The sequence below is a fragment of the Neopsephotus bourkii genome, unplaced genomic scaffold (assembly GCF_033783945.1).
Source record: "Neopsephotus bourkii isolate Nb327-2 ecotype Australia unplaced genomic scaffold, CSIRO-AGI_Nbou_v1 NB_1037, whole genome shotgun sequence".
In the NCBI taxonomy this organism is placed as follows: Eukaryota; Metazoa; Chordata; class Aves; order Psittaciformes; family Psittacidae; genus Neopsephotus; species Neopsephotus bourkii.
Genome location: NW_026901526.1, coordinates 55,562 through 80,960, shown reverse-complemented (window position 1 = coordinate 80,960; position 25,399 = coordinate 55,562). Strand labels below are relative to the sequence as shown.

The 25,399-nt window shown below is 41.4% G+C and overlaps 1 protein-coding gene and 1 long non-coding RNA gene across 5 annotated transcripts; one reads left to right on the top strand and one right to left on the bottom strand.

Moving 5' to 3' along the window:
* Positions 1 to 133: 133 nt before the first annotated feature.
* Positions 134 to 24,052, bottom strand: UBE2D3 (ubiquitin conjugating enzyme E2 D3). Of its 4 annotated transcripts, none has more exons than XM_061360896.1 (8): positions 23,685 to 24,052; positions 8,140 to 8,203; positions 8,023 to 8,054; positions 5,618 to 5,695; positions 4,663 to 4,768; positions 3,231 to 3,324; positions 2,685 to 2,734; positions 134 to 1,643 (listed from the first exon to the last, which is right to left on the bottom strand). In XM_061360896.1, exons 1-7 carry the CDS (start codon positions 23,706 to 23,708, stop codon positions 2,686 to 2,688), a joined length of 447 nt encoding a protein of 148 aa, XP_061216880.1. In that variant the 5' UTR covers positions 23,709 to 24,052; the 3' UTR covers positions 134 to 1,643; position 2,685. The 4 variants fall into 4 exon arrangements, with proteins under 4 accessions (XP_061216880.1, XP_061216883.1, XP_061216882.1 ...); XM_061360899.1 differs by having other exon boundaries at positions 8,023 to 8,068; positions 23,685 to 23,920; XM_061360898.1 differs by lacking the exon at positions 23,685 to 24,052 and adding an exon at positions 22,756 to 22,779.
* LOC133216302 (uncharacterized) lies at positions 16,465 to 17,598 on the top strand. The gene is made up of 2 exons (XR_009726609.1): positions 16,465 to 17,201; positions 17,249 to 17,598. It is a non-coding gene; the product is annotated as an uncharacterized LOC133216302 (long non-coding RNA).
* Positions 24,053 to 25,399: the final 1,347 nt, after the last annotated feature.

Sequence of the window (25,399 nt, the reverse complement as noted above, 5' to 3'; positions counted from 1 at the left end):
TGGATCTTAAGAATGGAGACAAAAAATAACCAAACAAGGGAAAATATGAAGCAAGAGGGCAGGAAAGAGGAGAGCCAGATGTTTAATAATGCCCTTGGTTGCTGCAAAGATAAACTAATGGCACAAGACAATGTTTCTTGTAGAACAAAAATCCAACAGCAATGAGTCTTTATTCACGTTTAGTCACCTGACATGAAGAAAGTGTCTGTTGCATTAAAATAGTCATCAATGTAAATGGCAGCATGGCTGAACAAGTCCTTTTCAATGGTAACGAACATCCCACATAGTAAAGTCACTTCAACACAGCCTCATGACAATTCCCACATCAAAACAGTACTTTATTTTATATTTTTTGCCTCATCATTACTCCCACATTAAGATCTTTCAGCTGTCAAGTGTACAAGGTGAAGAAAAAGGTTCTCAGTCAGCAAACACAGGTGCATCAGGAAGTATCTCCACAATACACCACTTCTGATCTGCTGGGTCCCAAGTCCATCCTTGAACGCTGGGCTCCCAGCACCAAGTGTAGCACACTAAGGCTACACTACTATGTTAGCTTATTAATTCTGCATACATCAGGCTGATCAATGTGTCAACCTGCAACAGACTGAGCACTGTAACTGAAAATGGCAAAAGATTTACTCTATTGAACTTTACATCATTATTTGATGTTAAACAATGAGGCAAATCCCAACAGTATATACAAAAACCAGCTTTGCTTTTACAAAAGATTTTGTTTCCCATATTGATTAATCCAGGCAGCTAACTCATTGGTTTATGCAACTTTATTGAAGAAAATAAATCAATTACTAGTAGAGCTATTAGTTGATCGCTCATCCATTGACAACTTGCATCATTTATTCAGTGCTTATATTAAACAGTGTTCTGGAAGACAGATTAACTAATAGCTCCAAGCCTCCTAACAAAATTTAAATGAATTACAAAAATGTTCTTAGACCCCATTTTTGGAATACAAGGGATGTTTGACTTCCAATTTCCATTCTCTGTAAAACAAGAACTGGTCATTCCTTTATTGACATGCATAAGATACATCACATTTTCTGTTCTGCTGATGCTATAGATTCAGTACCAATTCTCCAGACACATCAGTTATGAGCAAAAGTATATAATAAAACCTCAGTTCTCTAACACTGGAAGGTTTGGAACAAGATGGATGTTGCTACAGCAATGTTACTTCTGTGATGAGAGAAAAATGAACATCCATCTCCCCTCCCCCCTGCAGGTGATATCTTCAGTATCTGCTAGAGCAGTGAGGAATGTTTGTTTTTAATCTCATAACCAAGTTAGAATGAAGACATTGGCCACATAATACACATGCTCCATTAAAAAAAAATTCTGAATCTTGGGCAACTGTTCTTGTGTAACTACTTTACAGATTCTAAAAGCAGTTATTGTCCAAAGCTGGAAGAACTAAAGTCTTCTCAGATGAGCATGTGCATGAATGGAAGGAGGTAAACAAAAAAATAAAAAAGATGAGGTCTGATAGGGGAGCAGCCGGATAAGAAAATCAAAAAAGGAACAGTAATTTAAAGTTTATTCCAGCTATAATGCAGGTTATTCTGACTTTAAGGTAGCATCACATGGCATACTTCTGAGTCCATTCCCGAGATATTCTGTTGTACCTGTGAAAAAAAAACAGGAACTGGTGTCAGCATGAAAATGAATTTCCTAAGCAGTCGATGATTACGTATCACTTTATACCCATCTCCCCATTCCCTTCACACTAAGAGAAGGCTCTTTCTACACCAAGATACACTTGGAACTGAAAAAATGGAAAATCCCTCCCTGAAGTAACTAGGATATCCTCTCATCTACATGAAACACTAAATTCAAGACAAGCCCATCTGCTAGAAACGTGTTGTGAAAAACTACTGAAGGGGAACAAACAGAGACTACCTGGGGTGGGAGAGGCAAGGAGAGCATTTTGTTTAAATATTGTCCTTAGGTAAACCTTACAGAGTATCACATGCCATAAGTAAAGATTACTTGGTTAATAATGTCACTGGATACAGAACGTCGAATTTCCCATTTTAAAGAGTAACAACACTAAGCATTTCTTCACACTTAATATTTCTCTTTCCACATGAGTATATTGCTCAAGCAATTTTAAAAAGGACATTAAAAGAATATTTAACTACACTACTTCCAGAGGAATTGAGCTCACAATTAGTTTATACTTAATTCCATGCTTGTCAGTAAGAAGTTAATTTTCAACTATACAAGCAGAACATAATCCCCATACGTTTTCCTAGTTTGTATGTGGAACACAGACGCTGCTGAAGAATAAAAAGTTAAAGTTTAGATTGTCTAAATTCACTCATGTCTATGCAAGAGGTCCTGCTACAAGACATCACTTTTAATGACATTCTGACAAAATCTGGGCAAATACTTATCAGAACAGGTTGACAAGCTGTCTCAAAACTTGGTAATTATTTCATACTATCTTTTTTTCTTTTTGGCCATGCAAGAGCAGTATCTGTGAGAAATAGTGACTAGCCAATACATTTCACACTAACCACAGATCAAGCTGTTAAATATACAAGTTCAATATAACTGGTGCATCAATTATCTGTTAGTTAATCCAGTGCCTTAGAGCATGCAGCACCCAAGTGCTGACAAGTTTCCATTTTGTTAAATGCACCATAATGTGCACATATTCTTACCCTACAGCATAGCGTATTTCTCTGTCCACTCTCTTGCTAACCTATTGTACCTAATTGGACAAGTATATTTAGCATTAATATTTTATATAAAAAACAATCTACTTCATATAATTCTATCTGTGAAAACTGTTAAAACCACATAAAGGAAAAAAAAAAAAAGTTGTTTTCACACAGATACAAAAAGTTACGCAGCCTTTTTCCAAGGGGAGCACCACAACGAGGCAGCAAGCTGCTACCAAAAGAAAGCAACAGAATAACAAAGCTAGCTTTTCCTCAATATGAAGATCTGACTATAGTCTATTTATGCATGGTAATAAAAAAACCTGGGCAATACATGCTTTGACATACTGCCACACACGGGAGAAAACCCACAACTTCAAAGATACTAATCCCCGTTGTTTTTAAATTAGGCACTACCAAGAACAGGTACTCCTTTGACACACAAGTTCTCTCCATCCCAGATTTTCACAAAAGGCTCACTCAACAATTGCTGTGTGACAATGCACTCTTTCAAAGTCTTACACAACTCTGTGCCTCTGTACTTACTTGTCTCTGTCTGTTTTATAGATACGTGCAATCTCTGGCACTAGTGGGTCATCTGGATTTGGATCACATAACAGTGAACAAATGGATAAGAGAACTGTAACAAAAAAATAAAGAAAGAACTGAATTCTCGGGAGCAAACCAGGAGTAACACTCTCGGAAACCACGGAGCACAGATCTTTGCATTAGCATACTGTCAGCACAGGACAGAACCCAAAAAGCCTTTCCCTGATACAAGGCCAAAATTTGTAATCCACTCTAAATAAAAAGCCCAGAATGACTAAAAGTTCTTAAGAACTATTTGTTTCCTATTTCCCAATACTTAGAGCTGTCAGTGAGCACACAAGAACAGCACTGTTGTCCCTGCACTATGATGCAATGTAGCAGCCAACAAAGTCACGTTATTATGTATCCTAATAACCAGCACATTCCATGCTTTTAGTCACTAAACCCAGAACTTTTTAAAATTATTATTTATTTTCAAATCAGACTGAATTCCGTTCCTGGTTTACGTAAGGTAGCAATACTCTGGTCTGCACTGATAAAACTACATGTACGTCTTAAAGTAGAGTAACACTGTTGCAGGCAGATATGATGACTTTATCCTCTGCTCTCACAGCAGCTTTGAAAGAAAAACAACAGTGACTGCATTAAAACGTACGGAATCCACATTCAGAAAGTAAACCAATCCCTTGGACAGACAGGAATTACAAGTTCTATAGACAAAGGAGCACTTTGATGGATCTTTTGAAGCCACAGTGATCAGTGGCTTTGAGGCAAACCAAATTTGATTATAGTCAAAGTATCCGCATCTTAACTGTTATTTACTATAGTAAAACGAGGAAAACTACAAAGCTTCAATTGCAGGGCATCAATTTATCCTGAAGTAGAATCAGTAAGCTTAGTTCATGATGTAATACAATGCCAGAGCACAGTAGCAGAAAGGAATGTGTATCAGTAACAGATTTTTCACTCATTCTACCACAAAGATATGGCAATATAACCTTGCATGTAATTCTAGACTGACTCAGTCAAAAAAATATGCAGATTTCATTACTAAAGTGCCTTTAAATTAATATGCAAGTGTGCATCTACATGGATAGCTGCTAACAGTTTCCCAGCCTTAACTCAAATATACCACCACAAGCCAATTTCAATCCCAACACAGACAGATTCCTCTGAGACTAAGCCAGTAAGCTCTGCTAAGAACACGGAAGCAAGGAAGCGGTCAGACAAGGCCTTCAACAGCCATGAAGCAGAAGGTGTTAAGAGAAAATCCCAAATATCCATGAAAAACACATTAAGATACCATTACCAAATTGGCAAAACAGTCTAGAACAAGTAAGGGAAATCAAGAGATGGGTAAGAACTCAATCAAAGCTAAAAGCACAATATTCAACACAAGACGGAAGCATTTCTCCTTCATGAAAGTTACCTTTAGAAATAGTTAAAGCAGGAGACCACTGTGATCTTAGAATATCAAGACAAATGCTGCCATTACTGTTAATATTTGGATGATAGATTCTTGTCGTAAATGCAACCTGCAACAAAAAAAGAAAAAAAAAGAAAAAAAGGAAAGAAGAGTGTGTTTCGGTCTATGATGACAGTGACATTCCCCTTTCTTCTCAGTCAAGCCATTAGTCATTAGTCAACTTCATTTACTCTAAAACAAAAGGATTAAGCAGTTAAACTGAACCTAATTCACTGAAATGCACCCAAGCCACAACCTCTCACTAGTTCCAGTCACCAGGCACTATTTAAAACACAGCCTCATACTTGCCCTTTCTCTGAATCACAGGTGCCTGCATCATGATGAAGACAACTCAATAGAAGTGTCTGAACCACAGTAACACTACCATCACAGAGCTAAAGAACTTCAAACACTGCAGCCGCTCCAAGTGCGCACTTTCACATTGACTGAAAATTAGAAGACAGTGCTAGTGTTTGATAAATTTATTTCACAATAACTGCCAAATTCTAACAAATACCATCTTCGCTGATTTTAGGCACTCAGCACGTTCATCCCCATCCACAGTGTCACATTCCTATAGACCAACCCAGCTACACTGTAATACTTGACAGTTCCTTCATCAATAATTCTATTACAGTAATATAAAGCTAATGAATTTTGCACCAAATAAGAAAAAAACCCCACAGAAATAAAACCAAACATCATTCCAAGACATTCAAAATTCACACATACAAATATGCTCCTAAATACACGCCCGTTCTTGTGGTAGTCAAAGAGGGACCTAGTCATCTAATATACTATAGGAATGCATGAAAAGAAGTGAGAACTGGACAATACTGCAACAGAGATGTGACAATTTCTGTCCTGTACTTGGTTTTTTAGAGAATGCTAACTTGGCAACTGAGAAAGCAATACTTACCTTAGGTGGTTTGAAAGGGTAGTCTGTAGGAAAGTGAATTGTCAAGAAGAATACACCACCCTGATATGGACTGTCATTCTGTCAAAGCAAACAAATAATTCTCCTATTACCATCTTTACAACTAAATATCACTCAAGATGTTATTTATAAATAACAGGAAATTTATTTAAAAAACTGACCTCTCTCTCTTACCTGCCAAGAGAGACAATTAAAATTCAATTACTACTTCCTAAGGTAAACGATACAGAACACATACAGGTCACTTTCCATATGGACTTCTCTGAGCTAATTCATACAAAACAGCTCCCTGTTGTGGCCATCCAGTTTTCAGTGGCCATGGACAACTCTATAAAGGCCTCCTATTCCCTCCTAAGTTTTGTCCTTAGCTCAGGCAGTGCTCACTCCTGCAGAAAACCTATGAATGAATACACACCTAACTCTGCTCCTTGCAAAACAAAAAACCAAACCCAAAACATAAGAAAAAAGCTACCCTACCAGCCCCATCAATTAAAAAAAAATAAATCAAGATTAAAGTAAATTCTTCCTCCCTTTCTGCATTCAGAAATGCACCACAATCAAGTGTGAGTGCTTATTCCCTGCTCCAATGAAACAATCACGGCGTAATTCATTCAGGCATTAACTATTAGCAGTAAAGCAACATGTGGACGCAAAAAAGTTGAAAATATACAGAGAATAAATGGAGTGGCTAAATAGGAATTGTGAGAGTTACTAGTTACAAGAAGAAATATGTACGAAATTTTACTTGAAACTATAACTAAATTTCTGAAATATAGAGTTAACTATTCTATTCCATTGCTTAACCTGAAGACTATAAGGCTTTTAATTCTAGATTCAGGACTGAGGAAAATAAATGAGATACATAGGCTACACTTGTGAATTATTTGCAAACTGAATTTTCGTATTATTTGCAAGAACATTTCACCAATGTAAGAAAATAACCACATCTTAGTTAAATACCGGAAAATGAAATTCTGCGACACAAGACAAGGTACTCAAACCTGAAAACACAAATACCCTATCTCATCTCTGCTGAAAACCTAGCACTCAAGATGCAAACTCTTGTACTTGGTCAACAGATACTATGTGAGGCCTTAAGGAACCAGAAAGGAACCCTTTTACTGGGCATTTTCCAGGAATACATTTTTAGCAATTACACAAACCCCTCTCAGAATGTGTTAAGGCAATGGAAGCTCTCCTACATTTAAGAAACTCACAGCCCGTGTAATATCCTACTACAGAGGTGGAAGGCCAGATGACTGCCACACCACAGGTGCACTAGAACTATTAACACCACACTTCTGTCAGGATACTGCCCAACCTTGAAACAGGAACACAGACCTTTTGACAGCACAAGAAGCACATGGGGAAAAATTGTACATTATTAAACCAGGAGAAGCTAAACATAATAATACAAATTTAAATTCAACTGAGGTTTAATACCTTATGTCCATGCAGACATCAGCCACATAAAATTATACTCGGTGTAGTGCAGAACATTCCTTGCTATTTAAGCATGAATATAGCTATTAAACAACTTCATCACTTTGAGGCACCTAGCTGCAATCAATGAGGACCAGGGACTTCGGAATAGGAAGCTGCTTTTCCAGTCAGGTGAACCTCTAATAAGCACATTTTCCATAGCCACTTCCTAAAACCACATTTGTAACTATACTTAAGTCAGGGCAGCTCAGCATCACTAATATTTAATTCCTACTTTGTGGCCTCACCAGAAGAACCATATTGTAGCTGCAGGTCTACTGGAATTCAATACTTGTCTTCTCAAATTACAGAAGGTTTTGTTTCCTAAATACAGACAACCAGCCCTGAGAACTCCAGATGTCAAGTGTTTGCAAGTTAAGGTTTCAGTAAGAAAAACATTTGCTTGCTTTATTCTAGCAAGAGAAAGGTCACATTCAGGTTTCAGATGCTTGTTGAACATTTAAGAGACTTTTTTCCTCCAGTAATAGCTGGATCACATTTCAGTGACTTCTCCCCTTCTAGTCCTAAAAACATTCAAGATCTCAGTGCACGACACCAGATCAAATAAGGATTCCCCGTTCTAAGATCCAAACAAAAGCATCCCAATTAATTCCTGACACTAGGACCAGCTCTACTACAAAGTCCACGCTAGATTCAAATTTTAGAAAAAATTAAATGCTAACAAAGTTCCTACATATTGATATTGCCTAACATTGCTTCAGAGATTATTTCAGCTGAAAGAAATGTCCTCATAAAACATTCCAGCAGTAAGTATCATCAGACTGATCCCCCCTTCATTTCCTGTAAGGAATACCTCTAGAACTAAAAGCAAAACAAAACCCCCCAGTTTCCTCCTGAACAAGAACTCTTGTTTAATATCATGTCACAAGAATTAGAATACTTACAGGTCCCATAATTGTGGCTTGCCAATGAAACACTACAAAAGAAAAACTCCGCATTATTATCTATGCATGATATGTTTTGAGTTAGCACAGCAAAACACAGAACTTAGGGTTACTTACTGTCATCTCCAACAGGACCTGCTGAACACTGTGCTGGAGGATCTCGGGCTAAGTCACTAAGTTCCTTTAGAAAAAAAAAAGAATAAACACACCATTCAGAGAAGAAATGCTAATGAACTGTCATTTGCACTTTCCATCAAAAACAATTAACAGTTTTTCCATATACAAGCACAGAAGAATGAACGGTAACAGCTAATAGTACCACTAGATCAGTATCAAAATTGTCTTTATAAAAAGACAATCACCACCAAAACCAGCTATGAAGGCAAACAGCTACCATGACTATGCTTTTCCAAATAAGTGTCACTACCATGAAGACATTCCTGCTAAGGAAGGGACAGAAGGAGAGCAGACAGGGCACAGAACCTGAAGTGGGCAAAGGCTAAACACTTTCTGAGGAAGAATTTTCAAGGATTCAGTCTTAGGTAGAGAGGTGGGAAGAGAGAAAGCTATTGATGAGTCTTCATGAAACAAAGCACTGTGTATGTAATATCTGATATTAAAACTTAGAACAGAAAGCAAAAAAAAACCAAACCACACAATACAAATGCAGTTTCATCTTCCCCACTACCTCCAGCAGGGATGTATCTTGCATACAGTTAAGCAGACAGGAAAATGAAAAAAGATGACAAGTGTTGGAATCAGACAAAATACCTGTATTTTTTATTTTAAACTACACATTTAAGACAATGATGCCTTTACAATTCTGAATAACTGAGCTGCAGAAACAATTCCCTCCCCATTACAGAGGGCATCAGAAACTTCAGATGGAAAATTCCTTGTGTAGTATCAAGATTACTGGGATGAATCAAAGCAGCTCAGCATTAATTCATTTAAATGCTCTACAAGCTACTTGTTTGGACAGTGTCTTTTTTAAATTAAATTTATACTTTCAGTTGGAAGTATGTAACGGGTATCTTCCCTCTTCCCTGCTCTCTTTCGAATCTAAAAATGGCCTCAGGAGCTTCTATAAATCTGCACTTGTCAAGGCATCTAGAAGTCATGAGAAAAAATGGAAACTCTTCAGTCCCTCTCCTGTATATTAAGCTGCATACAAGTTATTTTGCTACAAGTCTGCACAAGTAATTAAAACAAGAACTTTCCATTACTTTGTCAGACATTTAAGAAACTCGGGCATATCTATTATGCTGGAAACACACGCACATTTGGAGCAGACAGGTGTTTTGCCTAGGAATATCCTAACAAGCATCCTTTAAGTTTCAGAAATTCTGCACTTGCTAAAAATCTAGTATGTGTAAGCCAATATAAAATGAGAGGAAAAAATATTAATAAAATTAAGTTCTCTGTGACACAAGATACCTCGCTCCTTGTAAGACAACTGCTGCAAACACAGAGAATAACATGCAGACATCCATATGCTCAAAGAAACCCCACTCCCAAATATAAGAAAAAACAGATTTCAGTTTTGCACTGGTTATGTAGTAACCAGACTGTTATGTAAAATGGAATTTTATCAGTTTTGATAAGCAATGGCAGAATGAAGTTAATATTACAGTTCATTTCACTGCTGCTTTTATTTGGAAGCATGGGCAACAGCTCTTTCCAGATGAACACAGGAAATCCATTTATAGTACGTTTCTCTACACTCCACAGTTATTACAGAGGGTCCCCGTGACAGACTTATTTCTACCATAAAATATCACTTACGAGGTCCATATGTTATTCAGCACCCTCTGGAAGGGACTGCTATGTCAATTTACATTATCCATGCAAAGGCAAACTATGAATGTAAAATAACCTTCACATAGAAAGCTCCTTTAATATTTTGGGGGGGATCTGGGGCGGATTGTGCTTTGGTTCCCCCCCCCTTTAAGAAATGCAGAAAGTTTTGTTAATCAGGCTTATTTTTCATCTAAATATATTACCCAGTTCTAAGAATGAGCAATCATTTTCAAAAACTAAAACAAAAATATTTTGTCCCTTAAAATAAACTGTAGCAATAGAATAAGCAAACACACAAACATTACTATTTTAATGTACCTGTGTAGTTATTACTAAATTATTTGATTTAATCAGGCAAGAAGAACAGATCCTATTTTTTAAGAACTATCACAGGAACTAAGAACCATGAAAAAGCTCTTCATACATTTTATGAAAATTGCAAAAACTAATAGCATTACGACAAGAAAAGATCAGCATAAAGCAGACTGTTAGAGGTATGTGCATTAGACTAGAGAGCTTTTCAAAAGGTACTACTGTCCTCAGAGAAACGAAATCAGTACTTGATCAAGTTATGTTAACTCAGCAGGAAAATCAGAGCGTCTCTCTAATTCAAATAGATAAATTCAACTGGAAAAGTAAACATAAGTAGGACTGCAAATGTAAAACTAACATTAAATTTAATACGTTCTGGTGAAAAATATGTGCAAACCCCTGCTTCAGTAAATTAAGAATAATTTACAAGCTGAAACCAGGAGTTTTAACATTCCAGTCTCTAGTCATTTCAAAATACATGACCAGAATTACCCCTTTTAACCACTTGAACTCTTCTAGAGAACAAACAAGCAGTGATTTTTGTAAGCTAAAGGACTGAAGTGTTGTCTGGCCCAAAACACTTCTGTAAAAAACCCAAACAGCCCTAATTTGATGCAGTTCCAAGCAGTTCAAACACGGGTAAGGTTAGAAATATAATACATCACTTCACATTTCAACTACAGAGCAAGTAGTTTACCCACCAAGTTAAAAAAAATAAGGCTTCTCTTAGGTACTACGGCCAGAAGAATAATGTTTGGAGTAAAGCTATTTGATTTAGCAGTGTGAGGTGCTGTGGAAGAACGCACGCAAATGTGAAACAAACGCTGGCAAGTTCTGCCTGCTTACAGAACACCAGGCCTATTTCACCTCCTTGATAAGCCTGTGACACTTCACAGCTACATAAAAGGAGGGAGGTTTTTCCAACAAGGGAGCAAAAGTTCTCTTTAAAAGTGCCTTCTAAAAGCTACAACTGTGCTGAATCCAACAGGCAAACTGGAATAACCATCAACTAAACCAGCAAAGGCACACGGGCTGTGATATTTGGAGCACAGTTGAAGCATTTCATTCAAGGAAAGGGAGGAGCTCTTTTCTTTTTTTTTAATTGTTATTTTTTTAAGCCTCCCACTCAGCAGCAGAAACACACAGCACCCTTTCTGCCTTCTCAGCTCAGACATCAAGAGCAGCTACTCTGCAACAGGGAAATATTTCATCTGAAAAACTCCTGACATCAAAACCAAGTTTCACCATTTCCATGAGTCAATTAAAGACAGTTATTTTTAAGAAACCAGCTCAATTGCTCCCCTGCTTTCCCCCATTTCTCACCGAGAAGGTAAAAACCCTGCTCAGTTTCATTTTACAGATTAACTAGAACTGTAGCATTTAAGTATTCTGCAAAGTTTCAATATATAAGGGCTTTATGCTTCTAATACTCCTTCTATTTTACTTATTTTTTTTATTTACATTCAATTGCAGTAGTGCCTTCCTTTACCAAGAGGTACACCAAGTTGCATCCCAAGCTGTCTTAAAACCCCATCAAAGCAGAACCCATACTTCCCTGGGGTCAGCTCCTACAGTTTTTCACTTTACAGGTGGCCTAAGGAAAAAAAATAAATTCCCAAGCAGCAAATTCCAACGACTTTGCATAGAAACAGAAAGCCAAATTTGGTTCAGAGTGATCCGTTATACGCCTATCGGAAAGGATTAGTCTTGAATTACAACCGTGACTAGTAGTCTCTGGCACTGCCAGAGGTTTCCGGTATAGCTCCAGCAGATCACCATTTCTGTGTCCCAGTTTCCAAATATAAAGTGGTGACAGTTCCTACCTCTCCACAAGGATGATTATTCACTCAGCTGTTACAGATTTAAACACTCTTTAAGGAGTAAGCATCAATGCTACTGTTAAAGGACAATGGCAATGCAGCATATACAGGAAGCAATACACATACAATTTTGCAACAGTTTTGGAAAACAGAGATGATTTTCCAACAGTTTGGAAATACAGCAACAGTACTCGCCACTGGAGCAAACAGACCTGCTTTAAAACAAATTCAGCACCAGGGTCTTGTGCCAGTTTCACATAAGGTCTGTAGCAGAAAGATGTAGTTTTATTAGTCTAACAGTCCCATTCCTAATCTTCTCTCTTCTCTTTACCTGTGGATTCATCAAAAAGCTAACAAAAAACCTTAAACCAGTATTTTCAAGGAAAAAAATATTTATAGAAGCTAACTAATCTGCTTGTTTTTCATAAATATAATAACAGAAAATACTGCTTATGCTTCAAGAGGGGGTGGTGAGGCACTGGAACCAGCTGCCCAAAGAAGTGGGGTAAAAGCTCCACCCCTGTCAGTCAAGGCCACGTTCGACAGAGCCTTGGGCAACATGGTCTAGTGTGAGGTGCCTGCGGCAGGGGGGTTGGAACTAGATCTTAGGGTCATTTCCAATCCTAACCATTCTATGATGATCCAAAACACTAACCTGTAAGTATGAATGCAGGAATAAAATACTATTATAAACTGCAAAAGTGTCTAATTTTTTTTTTACAGAAAAGCTGCTAAAAACCCTTTAAGAACTCCTTCCTAGCAGCTATTAAGAAGATTACAGAAGTCATTTAAAGGAGGAAAAAAATTTGAAAAATTACAAAGGATACCTCACCCAAATACACATGAGCAAGACAGTGAAGGAAAATGCTTACAGGAACTAGTTGCTTTTACCACAGATGTTTTCAGGTCTCAGCAAATTCAGTAAGAAATGACAGCCTGATGCCTACCAAACTGCCTCTTTCAAGGTACCAAACAGAGCAGCATCTGCGTCAGCTCCCTTCCTTCCCATTTGTCAGCATTCATACTCCCTGTAGCACTGCTGCTACATTTTTCTAGCTTAAGCTGGAAATAGCCTGGGCTCATTTTTAATGCTAGTAGCAGCTGACTTAAATAGAGAGTGGCAGAAGATCACTCCCACCAAAGCTTCAGAAGATCACTCATTTTCCTCCACAGGCATAAACTCAGAGTTAAATTTAATATTGATTTGTAACAGAATTATGTTAAAATCATTTACTGCAGCTTTCTGGTTTGTAATCAGGAAAGCATAATAGAAAAAATGGGGTTGATTTGCTTTAAGTTCTGCCTTGGAGGGCAGGAAAGGTTAAACCAATAAAATCATAAGTTCAAATTAAAGAAAATAAAGAACACTTAAGCCAAGCAAAAATCAACATTTATTAGAGTCCTTGTCTGATATTGTGTCAAACAGGATATTTCCAACTCTAAGCATCAAAAAATTCATCACTGCATTAGTCTTACTCATTAGCTCACAGATGAAAACAGCTTTAGAAAAGAGGGATGGAAAGCAGCTATAAAGGGAGGGGAAGACCATTTAAGCCTGTTTGAAGATTAAGAAGCATCAACCAGCAAAGAACTATTGCCTCGTCCCACACACCTGCATTTGCAACATTCGTTTCAGCCTGAAAATTAGTTACTCCTGGAAGCAGAAAATAACAGTCTGAAAGAACACTAAACGTGGATTTTTAAGCTGAATAAGGAAGCAATGGCATGGTACACATCACAAGACAAGTGTAAACAGTAGAAAATTATCAGTTTCAAACAAGCTGGCCTTTTGGATAGCATTTATTAAATGGAAAAAACAATGCACAGTGACAGTGCATAATTCTGAAATATGTAGGTTCCTGTCACTTCCAAAAAGACGCTTGAGCAAACATGCAGAGAAAACACATGAAGGGCAGTCAAAGAAAACAGCAAGGGCCAAAAAGCACAGGACACTTTTTAAGAAACCAAAAACATAACCAGGAATGTAACAGTTGCGATTGTCCCTATCGTGATAACGCTGCTTGTTCTACTTTTCACAGTTCTCCTTTCTCAAGCCTTTCGTACTGGACTTCTCAGGCTACACACCACATATTGTTTGTACAGTATCTAGCAACAATATCATAATTGTATATTAAAAGAAAACCTAGAAATATTCATGTTTTAGGCCTTTCAAGGAAGGAAATGCCACACTGCTGTGCAACTGTTAGCTACTGCATGTGCTTGGACAGTGATACTGCTACTCAGATGACTACATGATACCTTTTCAAAGAACCTACCTTTCAATACATAAGCCCTTTGTGAATGAGACTATTGTCTACAGCTCTTCTCCTCTGTTCTGAAATTTGGAAGGTGTACAATGCAGGTAATGGTTTCCAGCAAATTTCAGAGTTACCAACAGCTGAAATGTTTCTCAATTGTATTCCAGCCTTTTGCAGAGTTCACCTCTGTAGCTGGACAGATCCAACTAGAAAGGGAGCTCAGTTACCAGCTTCTCTTTCCTGGTCACCGATTAAAGACATTCAGCACAAAAAGGATGGCAACCACACACCTATATTTATGCACTGAATTCAAAGGTATGGCTTGTTCCCCCCCTAGAGTACTCAAAACCTGCAACAACAGTTCTACTCAAGAAAATCTGACTGCTTTACATACATCAATTCCAAGGCATTATGACAAATACCATTCCCTGAAATTAACAGGGCTATTAAAAACACATGCTCAGTGCAGGGTAAGGGTTGTGCACACTGACTGAAGTACATTGAAAGGAAAAGTGAAGCACTGCTTAACCACCTATCCATTCAATAACCAAGTATTTTAATCCTGGCTTTTCCAAACTTTTGAATAATGGACCCTGAAACTAAGCATACTGTTGACATGGAGATTTTCCCTGCAAGAACCACAATGATCTTTGGTTCTATGACCCAGGACTACACTGCAGCCCCTAGAGAAGATAAATATGTAAATCAGCCACAAGAGAAACTGCAAGATGCACCTAGCTGAACAAAACAGAAGGAAAACAAAGATAAACAAAGGAACAGTAAATTCCGTATAGACAAATGTGAAGTGATGTAATTGGAAAGAAGTTTATATTCAAAGTAAGGCACTTTGGCCTGACTACTACCACTCAGGAATGAGATTTTGGCATTGTGAGAGACAATTTCACACAAATGCTAGATTAACTAACACTCATTAGATGCTTGGGTTGGCAGTGTTCTGTTGATAGCCTTCCTACAGACTGCCCACAGTTTGTCAAGGATGCAGTAACATACAGTGGAACCTCAGCCACCAGCACTTGACACATCAACCAGAAGGAGCACTTCTGTGCACTGCCTTGGACTCCATGTGACAGAGGCCTTCTAGAGTTTGCCAAGCCTCCACAAACAACAATTTTGGGGACTGGGACAATGAAGGACAAGGTTTTTCTAAAAATCACATGCACCCTTAATAACTTAAACTCAGTAAGTCTGCATTTTCTGAATAGAAGAACTCTCCACGTTCACAACAAAATACATGGAGAGGAATATCATATAACAGTTACCGAATTGATATTCTAACAACGCATCTGTAACCAGTGTGGTGAATTCATTTTTAGATGTACTCCGACATGTTATTCTGAAATTTAATTATTTAACCTAGTGAACTCTCATCTCTCCTTTTTAAAAAGTGAACATCACCTCTCCTTTCAGAAAAGCAGGCATGTCTTTTACCAGTCCATGTTTTATGCAAATCTAAAGATGCATGTGAACGCTACTGCAATACACCATAGGGGTACAGTCTATGAACACAACTACCTGGGGATGATTATACCAACTTACCTACAACTGAACAATGACCCCACCATATTATGCTACTGTGCATAATTACCCTTCTAATGGTTCTATGTTTTGAACAGCTAGCGCAGAGATACAAAACTAAGGCCTGTCTATAGAATTAGGTAGTTACACACAAAACGAGGTCACACTGAGCCAAGAGAGCATAAAAAGCCCCAAGGAAACACACAAACAAAGCCTGTTTCTGGAGTGCAGCTGCTCTTACAGTTGAGTCCTACCTTCGCTATTTAGACAATACTGATTTCTACACATCTAAATATATATCTACACGTGCTAAATAAATATATAAATAATAATAAATATATAAATAATAAATAATAAATATAAACATACACATGCTAAATATATATAATTAAGGAAAAAGTTTAAAACTGTATTTGTGAACAGACCACAGTCTGAATTAGGGGAATGGAAGGGAGCCACTGCTCATCTGGCAAACTGTCATTCAGGAAATTCTACATTATTCAAAAAAGAAATTAAATCTAAGGTTAAAATGAAAAACATATTTTTGCAGTTGTCTGATTTAGAGAATTATCTGGCATTTTTATTCAAATAGGCCAGCAAATGTTGGGAAATATTTATTGCACAAGAGAAGGACACACACTTACTAGAAACCTGAAAGAGCTTACAGAATTGATGGCCAACTTAAGTCCAGTTTACAGAGAAAGCTTACTTTGAAAGTTCACTGAGCATCTAACACAATCCTCATGCCCTCCACTGGAAAAAGCTAAAGCACTTTAGCATCTGTGCTCAGTTCAGTTTGCAACTCTGGTCTCCAGATGCTTGCGGAAAGGATTAAACATTTGTCTCCTCCTTTTTTCACTAGGGCCTAACATTTGCAAAGCAGTCTGCAATCCTCCCATCTTGCTTTCTTAAAACCAGACTAAAAAAACCATTACAATTACACTGGAAAAAGCTGCAGGAGATCTTTAATATGTCTATCATATCGCGCATCTCAAAGGGATGAGGTTCAGAACAAAGGCTTCCTGTACTCAGAATTTTAATACTAAAGTTTACTGTTGGTAAGAAGGCTCCGAACAGTGCCTATATAAAATACATAAGAATCCCCTCTACCTTCTTTAGCTTTCAGTACTGCATCCTGCAATGCTGTTTGGTTCATTTTTCAGCATTAAATCTCATCTACATCCAAGTGTTTTATGAAGGGTTGCCAAAGGCATAAACACCAATTTAAACTTGTGAATGTAATTTTAACTAATTTTTTGTTGCAAGGCTTCCCCAACACTACCTACCACATTCAATTCAGATGACTGCCCACTGAAATAAAAGGTTTTTTATAAAAGCTCCTGTACTTGAGTTTGAGGTGTTAAATTTAAATTCAGGACAAAACCGTCCAGCATGAGCAACACAACAAAGTTTTAAAGACTCCCCTGGTAAAGCCAACTTCACAAAAAAGTAAGTATCACAGTATCACAGTATGTTAGAGATTGGAAGGGACCTCAAAAGTACACACAAAATGCACTGCTGACTGCAATCATATCTACATTCTCACTGCTCCTTTCATTTCTCACACTAATTTCTTTTTTTCTGGCAGATTACTTCATCAAATCAGTCACAGGAGAAAACGCATGCCTGTCACTCAGCTTTTTCAATGTAAGCTACAACATCATAGCCTAAACTATCAACAAAAGTCAGCTTATAATGAAATACCAGACCTATTGCTGAAGTGCAGACCACACACACCCATCTGCCAGCTCTGATGTACAGGGGAGGGACCTATGCAAAAAACACGGGGCAGACAGCTAAAAGTGGCAAAACCTTAATATTTGCAACAAAGGTTTACTGCAGATTGTGTATCAGTGCCCTAATCTGAATTACACAAAAGCTCTACCCTTTTGCACTCCTTCTCAGACAAGGTCAAGAACCTCCACCCTTCCTCTCCTTCAGTGGTTCAACCCCAATGGATACAGAGAAAAGATTCTCAGGTAGGAATGAAGCCATGCTAGAGGTGGCCTCCACGAGGGACAGGGATGCCTTTGGCAAGAGGCAGTTTACTGTCCTGTATACAACAGCTGCTACTTACAGCTGTTTACATCCTTCCCCCCTCCCTCCTTCATTGACGTGTGTGCACAAAGAAAGGCATTAGTGCTCCAGAGCTGGTTACAGATAGGGGAGGCTGTTGAAGGGAGCTCATTCTATGCAGCTCTACATCAGCTTTTCTGTAGAAGAAACTCACACAGGGAATAATAGCAAAAACACCAGCTTACTTTCAAAAGCAGATCTTTAAAAGCTGGAATGGTCATAAAGAAAACGTTGACTGGACAACCTTTTACCCTGTACATTATCCCACCCAAATCCTTAACATACTGGAGAACTGTTTTTATTAAGGTTTGCAAGAAGTACCCAACTAATGGAATACTGATCTCTGAAGTTCTGCAAATTACTTAAGTGAGATTAGAATCCCCTTCTCTCCCCATTCGAATGCACATATTTAAAGATCTGTGCTGGCTGGGAACTTGCTTCACAAGCCTAGTGCCCAATTAACAGGAGAAATCTTAAACTACTGCAGTCCAAACTTTCTAGTTAAGGAAGCATCAATTTTCCTGCCATTAAAAATAACCAGTTCTTAAAACATGTCCAAGCCCATAATATAGTAAATGCTGCACTTGAATATGAGAATCAAACCTACCCAATTAAGAAGCAATATTTCTGTTTTATTGATATTCATCTCATAGTATAAACATTGCTCCTGACTATTTGGATAAGCTAAACCTTAAACAGAATTTAAGTGATGACAGCTTTCATCTGATGCTGAATAATTTTGTCCTGTCTTTTAAACAAGACTGAAGTTCTTCAATACTAGTGCTTCCCAAACTCCATTACTGTACATTGGAATATTTAAAATCAACCACTGCCTTCTGGCTCAACATGACCCTTCTAACCAGTGAGTGCCATAGCTGCACTGCAGTGTCTACTTGAGGCAAGACTTGGTCTACCCCTGGATAATTAAGGTGAAGCAACTGAAGTAAAACAGGAAATTCAATACATACAGAGAATATTCACAAAGGTTTAAAGCATTTTAACTAAGCTCATGAAACGTACTTCATTAGCTAGTTGAGATTAACTCTGAGCCCCTGAACAGACAATTTCAGTCTTCCAAATATTCATTCAATGCATAAGATCATGTAACTTCAAGTTACTAAACTATTTTTAAGTAAGCCCAGCAAACTAAAACCAAGACTCGGTGAAAATAAAGTATTGTAGGTTTCATCCAGAGAAGAAAACATAATTTTGAACAGCTTTTCTAGTTTATTGGGGTTTTTTTAGTTTCATCCTAAGTTTAAAGGAAATAAGCAGTTTAAAACAAAAGCAATAAGCAAGCTCTAAAACTCTTTAATTAAATCATCTTTACAAAAGCTACTTCTTTGGTTAAACTAATAAGGATTCCATGCTGTTTTCACTGCTGCATATTACATCCTATCTCAAAAAAATATTACGGTTATCACCAGGGTTCGCGGCATTTCTTACTATGAGCATCTGCAGGAATGGGGTTTAAGCTGCAATTAATTATACAGGTAGGAGTAGCAATGGAGGCCATAGCCTTGAGGAAAATAGTTATTCTCCACTCCACCACGGTCAATGGAAGCCTTGAATATGAACTAAAATGTCAATAAATGGCTTTGCCACCTTCAGCCTTTAGCTTCCCAGATGCCAACTTCCCCTAAGATTTTCTATTAAAATACCCTGACATAATGATGCCCGGTTGCTTAGCCAAATGGACACAAAGCATAATTGCCACAAGTTTTTTTTAAGGATTTTCAGATGAGACATTTCATGCATACACCTCCTATATTAATTCTATTAATCTCCTGTATTAATTCTTTTAGCCTATCAAAACCACCACTCAGGCCTTTTATACTACCTCACTCTAATGGATGCGTACGGCAGTGATAAAATGGATGTGCATCTATGATGTAACATCCTCACGTTTTCTCAATTCTACACATTCCCGATTCTGTACTCCTACATAAATGTTTCCCTGCTACCAGATCATCATGATCATTTGAAGCGGAAGTGCCAACATGCTGCAGCAATTACAGGATGTGCATTCAGCAGGTACCACTCGACATTTCAGACCAATACCACATGCCACAAGCATGTGTCAATCATTTACATACAAGCTCATAAATCAACATGAATTTGTTGAAAATTGGGGGGAAAAAAAGAGTTGGGGAAAAAATTTCACCCTTGGGAAACAGTTAAGATGTAGGTTCACATTATTCCATGGCAAAAGGAGTTGCTTGTTATAATAAAACAACTGCCACTCTTGTACAAAGCAAACCGTACAAATAAAAGCAGCATTCTGCCAACCAAATGCAGGCTGCCCTCAGAGCAGATGGCACAGATGTGACCACGAGCTCCAGCATAACATAAACTCTCTGGGAATGGCTATGTACCTGACAACTACTTGAGTCCGGAGAGCGCTTTAGAAAGGGTGTTCCAGAAGTAGACAATCCAATACATAACACACAAATACCCATGTGCTTTCATTTGCAAGCCAAAAGTAGAATTTGCCATTTATGTGTCGATGACAAAATGAACATGAGCCAGCAGTGTGCGCTTGCAGCCCAGAAAGCCAACCGTATCCTGGGCTGCATCAAAAGCAGCGCGGATCAGCAGGTCGAAGGAGGTGATCCTGCCCCTTTATTCTGCTCTCGTGAGACCTCACTTGGAGTATTGTGTGCAGTTCTGGTGTCCTCAACATAAAAAGGACATGGAACTGCTGGAACAAGTCCAGAGGAGGGCCACGAGGATGATCAGCGGACTGGAGCACCTCCCGTATGAAGACAGGCTGAGAAAGTTGGGGCTGTTCAGCCTGGAGAAGAGAAGGCTGCGTGGAGACCTCATAGCAGCCTTCCAGTATCTGAAGGGGGCTTATAGGGATGCTGGGGAGGGACTCTTCATTAGGGACTGTAGTGACAGGACAAGGGGTAATGGGTTAAAACTTAAAGTTTAGATTGGATATAAGGAAGAAATCCTTTCCTGTTAGGGTGGTGAGGCACTGGAATAGGTTGCCCAAGGAGGCTGTGAATGCTCCATCCCTGGCAGTGTTCAAGGCCAGGTTGGACGAGGCCTTGGGTGATATGGTTCAGAGTGAGGTGTACCTGCCCATGGCAGGGGGGTTGGAACTTGATGATCTTAAGGTCCTTTCCAACCCTAACTATTTTATGATTCTATTCTAAGTAGGAGTTGATGCATCCTGAACGCATAACATACTTCACATTAAATTTACAACACACACTAACAGAGTCTGAAAGTCTTGATTTACGCAGTATAATAAACTTTGGTTTGCTTGATATGTACATTTAACAAAGAGGGATTCAGCCAAACAGACTGAAAAAACCTTCACTGATGCACTTGGGATGTCATCTGCTGCAGGAGAGAACAAATTCTAGTCCTGACAGGTAATACCACAAGTCAGACTAAATCAGCTGTGTGTGATTACAATGTTCTGAGATCCTGATCTCTCTTTAGCCTGTCATGATCTAGTGCCAACAGCATACTACAAGGAAGTGGAGAGTTTCAAGGTCTGATCTGTGACCTTATGATTAGAAGATAGGGGATCCCGTCTCTGTCTTAGTGGTTCGCAGGATTAAAGTCTAAATTCGCAACTGTCTTGTTGCAAAGTTGGTCCTGCTATTTTTGGATTTCAGCCTCAGTAAACACTCATATTGGAAACCATGCTTGGGAAGAAAGCAACTTGCAAGCAGTGGTTTCAGTTTAGCAAAATGTCACTTTCCAGGTTGGCAAATACAAAATCAAAATAGTAAGCCATATATGAACTTGGAAGTGTACCTTGTAACAGTGTAAACCAATTAAAAACAGCACCTCCAAAAAAAAAAATTAAAATAAAAAAACCAAACACGTAACAACCAAAAAACCTCAATCTAAAACAAACAAGAAAAAATCCTAACCCAAGCATCGCACCAATTCTAAACTCTAGTACCAGGCAAAGGAAGAAGCTTCATACTACACAGTACTGTAGAGTGTAAGGACCAGTAAGTACACTGCTGCAAGGACAAGACACTGCACACAACAGGCCAAGGCCTTAAAGTCGAAGAGATGCCTTAGTGATTCAAGAGCCATGTTGAATCACTTTAAGGTTCTGACCACCAGATGATTACCTAAGTGGGGGTTTGCCTCGGTTCATGTTTGACAATAAATTCTTACCTGCAGCACCTGAGCGTGTTTCATAAGCATGAGTTGATGACAAAGCATACCAGGGAGTATCCTAGCTGTGTTTCAACTCAAGTGATATCATCCACTAATACAGGGGAACAAGTGCTGATGGCAGATTCAAAAGGAATTGTTTTGAAATTCTTGTGAGAACACAGCCAGAGTTCAAAGACAATTCCCTTAGCTAGCGCTAATTCAAAATAGATTTAAAATTTTCGGGGATGGCAGAACTATCCTTTCACTAATAAATCATAAATAACCTCAATGTGCCCACAAGCACTGCCAAAGTGATGTAAAAGTACAGTAAAGCTAATAGACGGCAAACTTCATACTGTGCCTCTAAAAGGTGTTTTGTGCACGGAAGTTTAGTTCACCGATTTTAGACACGCTGACTTTCTGCCATCTTGGCAGGCTACGAGATGTCCAAGAAACTCCCCTCAGCTCCTGAAATATGTAAATGCTCCACGTAGCTCGCGAAGGAGCACAGATCAACAGCGACTTCCCGGTAACGCCACTGCGCTTCCATGGCGTTTGCAATTAGATCTCAGCGATTCCCGAACCCGAAGCGCTGCCGCCGAGAAACCCTTAAAGCTACCCCAAGTGCAGCCTCACGTCAGGAGCCTTCTTCCTTGAAAGAGGTTTGAAAAAAGAACAAAAAACAAGAAAAACCACCCCCACTACCCCCCCCCCCCCAAAAAAGGGGGGGGACCCCACCAAGGCCAAAACTAACCAAAACCAACAATCGAAAAGCCCAACAAAAAGAAAACTTTCATCACCTCGGCATTTTTTCCGAGTTAGCCGCGAAGTTACTCCACCCGGCTCCGATTGTGCAACGGGGAGGCGGCGGCGCGGAGCGCGCTCCCGCCCGGCGCGGGGGGCGAGGCGAAGCGGCCGGCGATCCCCGGCGGGGTGGAGGGCCGAGGCGGTCCCGGGAGGAGGAGGGGGACCCGGGGAGAGGATGGCACAGCGGCAGCCGCTCCGGAGCCGGCAAGAGTGCGGACGTGCGTGGTGTGTGTGTGTCATGTTATTGCAGAAAGCGAGAGATCCCGGAAAGAGCCACAACTAGGCGAACCCGCCGCCATCTTACAATGCGGGAAAGAAGTTGCACGCCAACGGTGAGACCGGCCCGAGAGGCGGACTGCCTGCCCCAAGGAAGGCCGCGATCGGACCGGAACCCTTTCCGTTTCGGTACGGCACACCCGTACCGGCACCATCCGGGCCGGCCGACAGCGGAGGGACAGTGGCGGAAACGGCACCGCCGAGCCTAGGAGGCTCCAGGTTGCACTGACATTTGAGTGTCCCCGGGAGCGGCGCCTCCTGCACCCCGGCCTCAATCGAGCCGCGCCCTGCTCTCAACCGAGTCCCCCCCAACGACCGCCCTCTGTGGCCCTGGCCGACCTCCGAGGCCCCGGGCCTAGGCCGGGAGAAAGCGGCCTCACCGCCCCAACCGGGCCGCGGCCTCGCCGGAAGGATCCGACCACTAGCCGGTCTTGCTCCGCCGGCCTCCTGCCTCTCCCCCTTTCTCCCGGCGGTCACCACCCCCCCCCCCCGGAGCCGTGCCCCTCTCCTCCCAGGCAGCGAACGGGGAAGGAGAAGGAAAAACGGAAAATAAAAATTAACAAAAAAAAAAAAAAGGAAAAAAACCCAAGCCCGACGGGGGGAGGAGGGTGGCGGGGGCAGGCGGAGGAGGAGCCGCCGCGCTCACCTTGTTGATGCGTTTCAGCGCCATTGTGTGCGAGTGCCGCCGCCGGGCCCGTCTGTGCGCCGCGGTGACTCCGCGCTCCGCTCGCGCCGAGGGGGGGCCGGGAGGGAGGGAGCAAGAGAGGAGGAGGAGGGGGAGGAAGGCGGAGAGGGGGAGGGGGCAGCTGCGCTTTTCCTTCCCCCGGAAACAGCCGAGGGGGGCGCCCGACCGGAGCGCTGCAGCCGCCCAGCGGGCAGCGAGGCAGTGCGCTGGAGAGGCTGCCGAAGAGCGCACCTCCCGCGCTGCTCCACCACCTCCCGTCAGCACCGGGAGGAAGAAGGGCGTGTGGGCTGGAACAGGAGAAGCAAGAAGAGGCGCCGCCCGCAAGCGAAAAAGAGGACGAGAGTCCGGCACAACCGCCGCCTGCCAGGCCTAGGCGCCGCGGGAAAGCGAGAGGCGGAGCCGCGGAGGGGTGGGACAGGGCGAGACAAGCCGTTGCCAGCGGCTCAACCCCCCGCGGCAGGGAGAAGGGGCGGAGCAGCCGCCGCCGGGTGGGTCGGGCGCATGCGCTGCCGGTGCGTATTGTGGTCCAGCCCCGCTCAGGTCGGGCGTGATCTCGCGAGTGGTAGACGCGGGCTCGTAGCCGGAGGGCGGGACAGGGAAAGGAAGGTTCTGGGGCGGCCCACGGGCTCGTCGGCCAGGGCAGCCCTTCTGCGGTGGCGCTGCTTGCCGCCGCCCGAGCGGGGCTGCCCGCGGGTTCCGCTGCGGGTACCTGGGCGCGGCGGCCCGCTCCTCTGACGACAAGCCAACCCTCCCCCGGCCGATATGGCGGCAGCGGCCGGGCCTACATCTGTGCGGTCATGCGGCAGCGTGGTATCCCTCCGCGGGTTTCCCGACACCCTTATCAGTCTGCCAGCGCCGGCGGGTGGCACGGGGAGGACGTGGTTTGTCCGCCGCCTGCCCGCGGTTGGACCGTGCTGGGGCCTGGAGCCGCTTGGTGCGGGCCCTGCTCCTTCGCCAAAGTCGGTGGCCGTGTGGCTGATTGGCGGGCGGTTGGAAGGGGCTGCTTTTGCAGTGGCGCGACAAGGAGCGAGGCTCGGACGTTCATCGGCCTCGAGAGAAGAAACGCCGGCACCTTCGCACCCGCGCCGCTGGGGCTCGGATGTGCGTCCTGACGGCGCCCTGAAGCCACGGGGTTTGCAGCCATCGGTACAGTGCCGGTGCTGCAGCAAAAGGCCTGCTCTGGCCTGGGGGAGCGGCAGTATCGGGGAGGAGCGCAGGGTTGGCCTGCTGGTAACGGGCCTGGACGCTTTGGTTTAAGAGAGCATACCGGCACAGACAAATAAACCATACCAAGTTTCTCAGTCTAGGGAGAAAGACGACCAAGGGGAAGATACAGCAACAGACTGCCAGCGCAGGGGCCAGGGTCACCAAATATTACTTAAAACTGTTCTCTGCTAGGCTCTTTTCTCACGGTAATAAAGTGTGTAGGTTTACGTATAGCTGTGTATGTGTGTCCAGGGGGAAGGAATCCCCCTCTGCTTCTATAATGGAACAGGCAGAGAACGGATGCAAGGCTGCCTTTCTGTTGCAACAAGGGGATAGATACATCGTGTTAATAAGCATGGCATTTGCTATCCAAGGAGCATGGATATGTAATTAGCTACATCGACAGCACTGAACAGAGTTTGCATTCATTATACTGCCTTTATTGCGCTACTGTTTTCTTGCTATCTAGG